We start from the raw sequence: 11,841 nt of genomic DNA, 5'->3' as shown, positions 1-11,841 counted from the left end.
ACTAATCGAAACAAACAAATCAATTAAGCAGGCTCCAACATTATAAAAATCTTATTTCATAAATACCTGTCTAGGGAGCTCTCTTTGTACCACTGGCACCTGAGTGTTACCTTCAACAACATTGCCAAGCTTGTCCTGGAACTGTATATCCAACTGCGTGATATCGCCTTCCACAACTTCACAAACAACTTCTTGGGTGTTAAGGTTCCCGAAATTAACCACTTGGGCACAAGCATATCCTTCATCATGGTACCACTTCTGGACCCTGTCCCTTATCCTCTGCAGCAACCTAGCACTCACAGTCCCTTGGTCCCTCAGCATATCCTGAATCTCCCTATGAACCGAGATTGGCAAAAGACATGGCCTTGCCCCTTTGATCCTCTCCTTGTAGTCCCTCTCTTGGCTCCTATAGTACTCCAACCTCTCCTTATCAGTCATATCAGGATCCATCTCAATAGGCTTAGTTTGAGGCATTAACCCAACATTGATGCACCTGAACTTCTCTGCTTGCTGCCAAGTGCTCTCTGTGAAAGAAACAGTGACCCCAATTGTTCCATCAGGGTTTGTCTTCCCTTCGAGATCAACCTTCTCGAACATGCCACAGGTTGCAAGGGTTTCAAGCTCCTTCTGAAGCTGCGATTTTGTGTATGTGCCACCGGGGCGAAGAGAAACCATTTCGAAGAATGAATCTTCAGTTCCGACCCTTGTTCTTCGGTTCCGATCGAAGAACTGAATATCCGAAACCTTGTATCTCTTGAAGCCACTGAGCTTGTTCAGCTGAACCACGATGTTTGCCGGAAGGCCGTGTTTGTCCCAATCCTGCGACGGAGATTCATCGGCAATGGCGTTCGAGGGAGCAAAGATTCGGGACCAGAAGCCTCCATTTCCGTCTCCTCCTCCCGCTCCTCCATTGCCGCCGAACCATCCACCTCCACCACCGCCGTTACCGCCATTAGCTCCGCCGTTAATGCCTCCACCTATGCCCGAATCGGCAGGAAGGAAGGGGTGGAGGAGAAGGGATGCGGCAGAGGAGATGGCAATGGTTTTGGATAGGGTTTTGATGAGGTTGTTGTTGCGGCGAGAGGGTTTTGCGTTTGCGTTCGGGTCATGGGAGGAAGGTAGGGTGCAATTGACGGTGGAGGGAGGCGGAAGGTTGTTGAGACGGCGGCGGGTGGCGACGGGAGTAGAAAGAGGGCCGCCACTGAGGCTATTGGGAGGAGTGAAGGAAGACATTGTGGGAGTCGCAGATAAGAAACAGGGTTTTTGTTGGGTTTTCTTTTTCTTTCCCTGTTTCCCCAATCTTGAAATAATGTAATCTTTTTATAATCATTTTCTATTGCACCCAAAAAATGTTGAAATTAAGGACAAAATTTATGAATCTATGTTGACATCTTCAAATATAAATTTAATTTAATACTGCTATTTTTGAAAATCTATAAAAACAACTATCTTAAGGATTTAGCTCATTTATAACTCACTCATGCATCATACAAATCCTATCATCAAAATAGTTTGCTTTTTTTAATAAAAAATCCAATAATTCTATAATTATTATCATGCTTCTTTGAATTACACAACAACATTTAGACGATAAAATGATGATAAGAACCTTAAATATCATTTTAACCTTTCATTTAATTAGGTATCTTTTAAAAGTTGTACAATATTTAGTCTTTTATTATAATAATTTTAAAAAATTAAAACAAACACATTTAAAAATTATAAATAGATTTAGTATCTTTTTAAAATTAAATATACATTTAAAATACAAACTAAATAAAACTAAAATTTAAAATTTGAAATTTAAAATTTTAATTTTAATTTTAAATTTCTGTTTTAGATTTAATATATGTAATTATTAATATATTACAATTTAAATACACATCCAAAAATCAAATTAATTAGAATTCAAAATTTCGAATTTAAAATTCTAAAATAAATTTTAAACCATCTTAAATCACTAGTAAAATCTTCGCTCCGTAAAGATCCAAAGCTGCAGCGCCTCTATCAAATTAGTTAGAATTCAAAATTTCGAATTTAAAATTCTAAAATAAATCTTAAACCATCTTAAATCACTAGTAAAATCTTTGTTCCGTAAAGATTCAGAGCTGCAACGGCTCCCTCTTCTCATCTGTGGCCGCTTTCGTCTTCTCCTGCGGTGCGCACTCCTCTACGACAATCTCCTCCTTCGGCGATGCGCTCTTCCCCGCGACGCGCACTTCCCCTGCGCACACCCCACGCCTCCTCCATCGATGGGCCCCTCCCCGTCCTTGGTCTCCTCCCTCGCGCCACGCACAACTGCCCCCTTTTTCCACGCCTCCCCCTGTCTCTTTCCCCACGTCGCACTCTTTCTGTCTCTGGTAGTTCTGCTTGCAAAATTCTAAAAAAATTTGGTTGAGTTAATTCATGAAGATATGTTATCCCTTTTTTTTCGCTTAATAAAAAGTTCTATTTTTTTTAAATTTATGTATAATATTGGAATTGTTTGTGTTTTTTTTCCTTTTTTTTTAAATGTATTTGTGATTATAATTTTTTTTTTGTACTCATATGTTTGATTTCGGAATTGTAATGTTAATCTAATTTAGATGTGTCAATACTTAATTTTGTATGTGTTTATGTTGTTCATTATGTTCTTATGTACATATCTAAGGTTTTTTACATAAGTTTTGGATGTGTATTTGAGTTTAATTTTTTCTGTGTTTAATATATAATTTAGAATTATAATGACAATAATTTAAATGTGTTAATACATAATTTTAAATGTGTTTATGTTGTTTATTTAATTTTATATGTGTTTTGAATGTTTTGAATAAAAAAAATAATTGAAGTGAGTTTAATTAATTTTAAAAATTTCACTGATTTTTTTAAAATTAGTACAGAAAAAATTGTTACAAATTTTAATTTTGATTTACAAAAAATTAAGTATTTAAAATAAAAGTACTTCTTTAAAAATAAAAAATATAATTAATTAAAAATTAAAATAATAAAATATTAAATTTAAAGGCCGAATAAAGACGAAATTTTGTTGTACAAACAGCATTTTCCTTTAACCTTTAAGACAATTCTAAAAAGAAACATAATGTAGGTAAAAATTTATATTACTTTACGGGAGAGAAAAATAAAAACTTGAATGGTTGATGTACAATGTGACCCAATGCAACATGAGTTGCAGGGTCTCTACCCTCTGCCGCTTCCTCCACCCAAAACCACCAATTTTGGTGCTCTCGCGACCATCAACCACCCACGTTTCACATCACCGCGACACCGATCAAGACCATGCCTTTTTGTCCATTTACTGCCAAATCTTTGGTTACAAACGAAACCCATTAGACCCCACTCGTTTGGAACTCTTGCCCCATTTGCGAAGTGACCCATTATCCTCTCCTCTTCTTCTTAACAAGTTTATATCCGTTTGCGCAAAGTCGGTTCTTCTTGATGTGGGTATTCAGCTGCATGCATCCATTGTCAAGTTGGGATTTTCTTCTAACGTTCATATAGGCAGTGCTCTCATTAGTATGTACTGCAAATGTGGTGTTGTATCTGAGGCTCAGAAACTGTTCGATGAAATGACTGAGAAGAATGTGGTTGTTTGGAATTCCTTGATTTGTGGTTATTTGCAAGTTAAGTGCCCTATGATATCTGTAAATTTGTTTATGGATATGCTTAAGTTGGGGATCGATCCTGCGCCATTGACCATGTCAGCTGTTCTGGTAGCTTGCTCCCAAATGGAAGCTTATGAGCTGGGAACTCAGCTGCATAGTTTGTGTTTGAAACTAGAGTTTGACCATAATGTTGTCCTTGGTACGAATTTCATTGATGTGTATTCAAAGTGCCGGGACCTGGAAGCGTCGAGGAGAGTTTTCGATCATATGGTGGAGAGAAATGTTATAACTTGGACTTCCATGGTTTCTGGATATGCCCAAAACAATCAACCAGAAAAGGCAATGGTTTTGATTAGAGAAATGCTGCGTTTAGGTTTTGATCCTAATCATGTCACTTACAATAGTTTGCTGAGTTCATTTTCCACGCATGACCATTTGGATAACTGCAGGCAAATTCATTGTTGTGTAATCAGAGAAGGTTTTGAAGCTAATGAATATGTTGTGGTCACTCTCATGACTGTTTACTCAGAATGTAATGGCAGCTTGGATGACTTTTGGAAAGCTTGCTCTGGTATTAGGAAATGGGACAAGGTTTCTTTGAACGCACTCATTGCTGGTCTCTCGAATTTAGGAAATGGAGAAGAAGCATTGATCCGTTATTCATTAATGCGGGAAGCAGGCATTGAAACAGACCATTTTGTATTTTCAAGCATTCTCAACTCTGCAGGGATTACTTCGGCCCTGAATGATGGGAAAAAGATCCATGCTCTAATTCTCAAATATGGGTATGCTTCAAATTTGAATGTGCAAAATGGGCTTGTTTCAATGTATGCTAGATGTGGCAATATCAGTGATTCAAAGAAAGTGTTTTCGTCCATGGATAGCCATGATGTTATTTCCTGGAATTCACTTTTGTCAGGATATGCCCATCATGGTCACGGCAAGGAGGCTGTTGAACTGTTTGAGAAAATGAAAAGTAGTGAAATCAAACCCAATGACACCACCTTCTTGGCTGTTCTCACAGCCTGTAGCCATGTTGGCATGCTGGATAAAGGACTGCAATATTTTGAGTTGATGATGAATGATAAGACACTTGCCCCTCCGAGAATGGAACATTATGCTATAATTGTTGATCTTCTTGGCCGGTATGGATATCTTCCCGAAGCAGAGTCGATTATTAACAAAATGCCAATAGAAGCAGGGCCATCTACCTACAAAAGTTTGCTAAATGCTTGTCAAATTCATGGAAATAAAGAAATTGCTCTACGCTCTGCTGAAAAACTTCTGAAGCTGTACCCTGATGATCCTGCAACTTACATACTTCTATCAAATATATTGCATGACAGGGGTAATTGGGCTGATGGAGCAGGTGTACGGAAGCTTATGTATGTAAGAGGACTTGCAAAAAACCCTGGTTACAGTTGGATTTGAATTCACTCGTCAAAGAAGATTAACCTAACTAATTTGTAAAAGAATCAGAAGTTATAACTCATGAAGAATTACTGAAGGTTTTTATATGGATTTGCATTGGTCTCCATGGAGGGAGCAATATCTCTGGAGTGGCCAATTCATTGATACAAGTCACCATTTTATTTGGAACTCTTGAGTTAGCCTCTAGGGATATGTCATTTGTCTATCCTTTGCAATTGTACATAGTATTTTTCATTATCATCATAATTAAGTTAATGCAGTGTGATTTCATCAAATGAAAAGCTGTACATTCCACCTTACTTAGCCGTAAATTTTCATTAAATCAATTACTGTTACCATTGTTAATTTTATCAATATTGCTTATGAGTTGAACGTGCCTGTTAAAAATTAGAAAATTACTATTTGAGATAATAGATAAGATTTTTAGCCTCTATATCACTGCGCACTCCTAGAACCCCGGACACCAATTGCATGGCCACGCTTCATTTTGTGTCAAATTCCTTCCTATTATTATTATTATTATCAATAGAAACAAAATAAGTATAATTAAACAGAGTTATTTTACCAACGCCAAATTATTGTGTTCCAGGGGAATTTTTTAAGCTAATCAGAGAAATGCCTTTGATCTCACCCAGAGATGTTGATACTTCAAGAAATCATAGCGTCTCCACCAAGGAATTCTTCAGAGGTAACCAGTCAATACTTTCACAACATTAAACAAATCAATGATCATGTTATTCTAGTCACAACAATAATCTATGTTTGTTTGATTAAGAGAATAATGATATTGTTGGTTGCTGTTAAACTTTCACATACATACAGGAGGAGAATTATCCAAGAAGTCACCAAACTACTCGCCAACGTCGCTGTCGCCGTCGTCTCCTTATTTCTTGAAGCACCAAGACCTGGAAGAAGACCATGGCCTCTATCAAAAGAAATCAGTTCTCACCAAAGTGAAGGAGAAGGCAAGGAAGCTTAGATATAGCCTCAGCAAGAGAAGAATAGAGGATAATAATAATAATAACATTAACAATGTCACTCCTTCATGGGGTGTCAGCTTAGATGATGTGGAAGAATATGCTGATGCTGAATACCTTGGAGCACCTAGTATGTAATAATAAACATCATTGAATTCATCAACAATTGTTCAAAGATTTTGACTATAATGATTTGTGTCAATTACTTTACATTTCAGTGTATGAATCAGAGGTGGCACCTGAGATATACAAAGAGAATGCAAGGCAGCATCCAAGAGCAGATCCAGTAATATCTGAGAAACATGTTTTGCATAACACTGCTTCCTTCAGCACAATAAGGAATGAAAAAATAGCAGAGAAAGTTATACCAGCTTATTTCAACATGGGGTCTCCTTCGTCGGCTTCATTCACATCGTCGTCGTCGTCTCCTCCTCCAGTGAATATTTCCACCACCAAAAGTGATGCTTCAGTGATATATGAATCAACAAGTCCTAGGAAAGCTCCTTCTAATAATGCAGGTATGATGGAGAAGGTGATAGGAGCTGTGAACTCTTTGCTTGGGAATGAGGAACCGTCACAACAATGTGCCACAATCAAAACTACTCCCACACGTGAAGGTATATATAGCACCACTTCTTTATCTTTCTCAATTCTCCCACAAATTTAATCTAGAGAAAAGGACAAATAGGTCATTGAACCTTTTGATCTGCAGACATTTAAGTCTTCGAGAATTTGAAAATACATTTAAGTTCCAGAATTTTTCAAAACCTAGATATATTGATCCCTTATGTTCACTTAGGTCTGTCAGACTCAACGGAAAAATCAAACATGACTCCCATTATATTAACTTGATTGATACGGATGCACATGTGAGAGAGTTTTTAAAATTGAAGAAATTAAATTCAGGCATCCATATGTCCTTTTCTCTTTAATCTATATCTTTGATACGTCTTTTCATACAAAAGTCTCTTCTAGAGTTGCGTAAATTTTATATAGATTGATAAAAAGAGGCACATAAACAATTACATCTATAATAATCTCATCCAGAATCCTCTCTATGATTTGTGAAAATTTGACACCTCAATGTATCTAAATACCAATTATATTCAACTATATTAAGTGACTAATGTATCAAATTTTTTAAGTGACAGGTATTGTGAAGTAGAACAAGTGAATAGCACCATCATTTATATATCTTTACTATTCCTCAAAGTTTCATGCAAACTATTTTGCTGATACAAGAGTAGACAAATTTAATTTGATTGTTCCATAATTTTGCAGTTGGCCAGGAAGGAAACCATGGAAAGATTGTGCAAACAAATTAGAAGTCCTCAGAAGAAGATGTAGTTTCAACATTTGTGTATATGCCAATATGGCTTTATGTAAGAATGTATACAATGTTTTTTGTTGGTATTTTTTAAGGGTCTAAAAATGATTAGATGGCAAAGATTTTTTTTCCAATGTAGTGTAGAATTTAGTATGTGGCTATGTACATCATGCTTATTCAAAGGAATTCTTCAAATTCAATATTTTTGTTTAATTAGCTTCTAGAAGTTAAGTTAAATTTAATTAGCTTTTACCTTCGATTATATCTGAATGAGTTATATCTATTATTATCACTAGTGCATTAACAGGCATTTTATTGCCTATTAGCCTACATTTTTTTTTTAATTTATGTTTTATGTTATAGTCTAAAAATAATCAATATTTGTGGGTTGAGATATTATAATTAAAATAAAAATGAAACAAAGTAAATGTATTAAATAGATCGAATTCTTAATTAATAAAGTTTAAGATATGAGTTAGTCAACAAGAATTTAATTACTGGCGTTGAACTTACAAGAAATATATAGCCAAGTTATTGTTAAACAAATATTATAAGACGGTTTAAATTTAAAATAAAAAAATCCCTTGTATCCGAAAAAAATATGAAGGAATGGTATATATATATATATATTAGTTTTTCACTTTTTCCATTTATAATTCGGATATTGCAATGACAAATTTAGAGCACTTTTAGAAAATAGTAATGATAGGGAAGATAATAAAAAATTAGCCTAAACAACTTAAACTTGTCTTTTTAGCATTTATTAATTCTAGTGATAATTAATAAATATTAAATAAAGTAAATTTGTACTATTTAAACTGATTTTTTATTATCTCTCAAACATTATTATTTAAAAAAATGGAAATGGTAGGAGCCAAAGGAAAAAAAGGAGTTAGGAAAAAAAATAAAAACAGAAGCTATCCATCTCACTTTATGGATTTTCTGTTATCAATAAACTTCAAATCTTCCTTTTCTTCTCATTTTTTTTCTTTATGATAAGTGAAGATGAGATTTCTTATAAAACTTTGTACAAAGTTAAAGGCACGATTGAAAACAATAAATAAATAAAATATGTAATACCTTAAAAATCTGATTTTAATTAATCTCTTTTACTCTTAACAATGAAAGTAATGATGATATATAACTAAAACTAGAAAAAGAAGGAAACTAAAATTATGTATTAGACAGCTAATAAAGAAGCAAACACACTCCAAAATCCCAATCCAAAAACAGGAAATGCTTGTTTCCCATTTCTCCTCCATATTTTCAGGTGGAAAAAAAAGAAGAAGAAGAAGAAGAAAAGGATGAAACCGTAAAACTTTGACTGAGAGAACAAAGGCTATAAGGGACACATCGTCCTAAAAAAACTAAGAACCATCCAAAAATAGGACAAGCCGTTTTGGTTTGAATTCACATGTTTGAAAAACAGTTGTTACGTTACTGAAGGAAGGAAAATCAGGTATACCACCTTTGCATATTATTCTTTTCTCTTGTTATCATCCTTTCTTTTATGTAACACTTGAAACTGCATTTTGTAGTGTGAAGCTAAAAGTGATTATCATTGGAATCATTGTATGTGTCTGAAGTGTTATAAGCTTTTGCATAACAAATAGAATAACAAGGAGAAAGATAGAAGAGGATCATTAACATGCAGCTCGATAAAGAAGATTTCATGGAAGAAGAATCATCATCACAAACGTTTGTGATGGAGGACAGAGGGAAGAATAACACGATGATGATAAAGAGAGGCAGAGCAGGAGGAGGGTGCCCAACAAGGCTACAGATGCATGCGCCAGCTTCACTTGAGATTGAAAAGGTGATCGGCAGCCGCCCTGCTAACCCGTTTGGCGAGGCTTCCAAGGCGATTCCTTTGTTATCGCCACTCATCCTATCGCCGGAAACTACAGCTAAACAATCGATTGAATCATCACAGAATAATAATGGCAGCAGCAATGATGAAGGTAAGAGAAACAGCTCATCCTCAACGTCGAACGCCGGGTGGGAACATCCAGCTTTCGCTTTATTTCCTGAGCCAAATTTGTGCAATGTCTTCCAAAAGCAATGCGTCTTTGTGAACCACGGCCAATGAATATGATAGTATTGTACTATTTAGAGCATTAGTCTTTGTCTCTAGTTTGTAGGGTGTTTCCTAAGGAGGGAGGAGAGGACCTTTCTGCAATTTCAATGAATTTCTTATGAATGCATATAGTATTTAAGGTTGGTTTAAGATGGTTATACTATTGTCGTTGTTGTGTGCTTCTGAAAAGATACGTATTGCAAGGCACCCACATCATATGTGAGTATTACTACTCGCAGATGGTAATTTCTCTTTTTCTTTTTATTGAAAGCAATTGTCATAAGAGAACGTAACAAGTCTTTTATAAAACGCCACAACTGTTGCAAACTTACAAATAATATAAGATTTATATATTTGTGAGAATTTGGATAGCGAAGACGAATACATACAAGGTAAATACATCAACGATGCAGACATTGAAAACATACTACACTACTACAGTCATTAATCATCATTAATTTCTCCTCTGAACACTAACAAGCTTCTTGTCTAGCGTATTGTGATTAAGCCAAATCCCATGATTATCATACAAATCAATTCTTAAATTAAACAATTATACAGTGCTAAAGATCTACGTAGTTGACAAACGGTGATGCCTCAGTACCTAAAGGCCGAAAATTGCTCATCCTTTATGTACACTAGTTAACAGGCCAACATCAAAGAATGGTCTCCAAGGCATATATAAAATAAAGGATTCCTCTCCTCCTCAAGCTTTCGACTAATTATAATAAAAGAAAGATTACAGAACACTCATCAGCGACACTGATGGCTTACGCTTAGCACCAAAGCACACCCCCCAACACTATCAGAAATCAAATTCCCCTGTAGCCTGCACAAGTGTAAAGTAGAATTCATAGTAACATTCTGAAAAAAAAATTGAAAGGAAAGGATGAAAAAATGCCGTTATTCTCCTTAAAGACAAAGGTACCTTATTGAAGAGAATGTCCTTATTATTTATGTGCATGATGCCATCCTTTAGTGTGCATTTCCACCGGCTCTTTGTACGTGTCACCTATATTTGTAGTGTGTGTAAGATTTTTATTCACAAGGATTCTACAAACCCAAACCATTTATATCGTATTTCAACAGCACTCTATCAAATAAGCACTCGTCGTGGATGAAGATTGGGTTACCTTGTCAAACTGGGCCAAAACAAGATGATGTGTATGTTGATCCTCTCCTTGGTCCAGATCATCAAAATCATCATCATCATCATTCTCATTTAATGGCTCATCATCATCATCGTCTTCTTCTTCATTATCATTTGCCACCTCATTTTGAGCTATGAGAGCAGGGGTGCTTACTGGTACCTCTAATAAAAAGGTAAAACATCATCAGCAATATATCTTCAAGATAAAACACTAATATAGCCATGTTCTCAACATACCAGGAGGAGCTGGTGTATTTGCAATGTTGTAGTCTTCACTCAACACTCCTTCATAATTGTATATCTGCCACATGATCAAAAGAATCATCACAGATGATTAAATAGAACATGGTGAGGAAAGTGCCAAATGAAGCACGGAATGAATTACCAAAGAAATGGAATTTCAGAATCCAATATTACTTATTTCCGCTTATTTGGCTAACTATTATCAGCCACCAAAAAGTAGCAAACAAGTGTGATATGTATCATTGTCAAGTATACAATTAATTCAGGTTCCGAATTATATTACGACATCCACCATCAATTAAAAATTTAACCACTAAGAATTTGATCTGCTTAAATATTTCCTCAAGACTACAACTGAAGTCCTGTATTTGGCACAGAAACAGGGAAAATGAACTCATATTTTCAATAAATCAAAGAGAACTGTGCATGCAAATTTACAACTTCCATTGCTACTTATAATAACTTACCAAAGATCAGCTTCTCAAGAGATTGCAAATGAGTCCCCAATCCGATCAAATTAAATTAGACAAGAAGTTACTATTGAAACCTTACTTTAACATTGTAGAGAGTTATTAAATGCAAATCTGGGGTACATATTAACAAAGTCCAAAAGTACAAGACCTATGCATCCTTTTTCCCCCAACAGTTAGAGTGCAACAGAAAACTAGAATAAGTAAACAACATAATTAATGCATATGCTGATGTAAAGGCAAAGAAGAAAAAATAATTGATCCGACAGCATCCCATTACAAGCTCAGATCATAGCAGAAAGGAGACCCCATAATAATAATAAAATATAATATAATAAAAAGGAGAAAGTATCTCTACTCACATTAGGAGTAGAAAGCATATCATCATCAAAAGGAATTGGTCCATCAAGTTGTGGAATCCTAGAAGTTGGCCTCTCTAAGTTAGCTGACATTTTCTCTCTAGAAGTAGTTTGATGTGCATTAATGGAGATTCTCCCTCCACATACCTGAAAAATTGATGTTCAATGCAAATCCTAGATTTAATAAACTGACAGAAATAGAAGT

The 11,841-nt window shown here is 35.3% G+C and overlaps 4 protein-coding genes across 6 annotated transcripts in view; 2 read left to right on the top strand and 2 right to left on the bottom strand.

Moving 5' to 3' along the window:
* Nucleotides 1-1,316, bottom strand: part of LOC107613077 (protein TOC75, chloroplastic) — a 4,274-nt gene extending 2,958 nt beyond the window's left edge. Inside the window, exon 1 of the mRNA XM_016314923.2 lies at nucleotides 67-1,316. Coding sequence (XP_016170409.1) covers nucleotides 67-1,233 — 1,167 coding nt within the window. The 5' untranslated portion in view covers nucleotides 1,234-1,316. The remainder of the gene's footprint in view (nucleotides 1-66) is intronic.
* On the top strand, nucleotides 3,100-5,349 carry LOC107612006 (pentatricopeptide repeat-containing protein At1g11290, chloroplastic). Its single transcript, XM_016313853.2, has one exon. It carries the CDS (start codon nucleotides 3,138-3,140, stop codon nucleotides 5,031-5,033), a length of 1,896 nt encoding a protein of 631 aa, XP_016169339.2. The 5' UTR covers nucleotides 3,100-3,137; the 3' UTR covers nucleotides 5,034-5,349.
* Nucleotides 5,508-7,608, top strand: LOC107610260. The gene is made up of 4 exons (XM_016312331.2): nucleotides 5,508-5,721; nucleotides 5,856-6,140; nucleotides 6,229-6,627; nucleotides 7,292-7,608. The coding sequence occupies exons 1-4, from the start codon at nucleotides 5,649-5,651 to the stop codon at nucleotides 7,333-7,335; spliced, it is 801 nt and encodes a 266-aa protein (XP_016167817.1). The 5' UTR covers nucleotides 5,508-5,648; the 3' UTR covers nucleotides 7,336-7,608.
* Nucleotides 9,831-11,841, bottom strand: part of LOC107612607 (transcription initiation factor IIA subunit 1) — a 9,872-nt gene continuing 7,861 nt past the window's right edge. The window contains exons 7-11 of one of the 3 annotated variants that reach the window (XM_016314302.2): nucleotides 11,640-11,783; nucleotides 10,802-10,865; nucleotides 10,548-10,717; nucleotides 10,343-10,426; nucleotides 9,831-10,243 (exon numbers count right to left, since the gene is read on the bottom strand). In XM_016314302.2, the coding sequence (XP_016169788.1) occupies nucleotides 10,220-10,243; nucleotides 10,343-10,426; nucleotides 10,548-10,717; nucleotides 10,802-10,865; nucleotides 11,640-11,783 (486 nt within the window). In that variant the 3' untranslated portion in view covers nucleotides 9,831-10,219. Of the gene's footprint in view, nucleotides 10,244-10,342; nucleotides 10,427-10,547; nucleotides 10,727-10,801; nucleotides 10,866-11,639; nucleotides 11,784-11,841 lie in introns of all 3 variants that reach the window. The other 2 variants (XM_016314300.2, XM_016314299.2) reach the window with 2 other exon arrangements.

Source organism: Arachis ipaensis, chromosome B08, assembly GCF_000816755.2.
Source record: "Arachis ipaensis cultivar K30076 chromosome B08, Araip1.1, whole genome shotgun sequence".
Taxonomy (NCBI): domain Eukaryota; kingdom Viridiplantae; phylum Streptophyta; class Magnoliopsida; order Fabales; family Fabaceae; genus Arachis; species Arachis ipaensis.
Note: the sequence above shows the minus strand (reverse complement) of the source record. Positions and strands in the feature narration are given on the sequence as shown.

Excerpts from the sequence above, each read along its gene's own strand:
- LOC107610260 (XM_016312331.2), top strand. The coding sequence starts at position 5,649 with ATGCCTTTGATCTCACCCAGAGATGTTGATACTTCAAGAAATCATAGC. Across the intron at positions 6,141-6,228 it reads TGAATACCTTGGAGCACCTA|TGTATGAATCAGAGGTGGCA; the intron begins GTATGTAATAAT and ends TTTACATTTCAG. Across the intron at positions 6,628-7,291 it reads AACTACTCCCACACGTGAAG|TTGGCCAGGAAGGAAACCAT; the intron begins GTATATATAGCA and ends ATAATTTTGCAG.
- LOC107612006 (XM_016313853.2), top strand. The coding sequence starts at position 3,138 with ATGTACAATGTGACCCAATGCAACATGAGTTGCAGGGTCTCTACCCTC.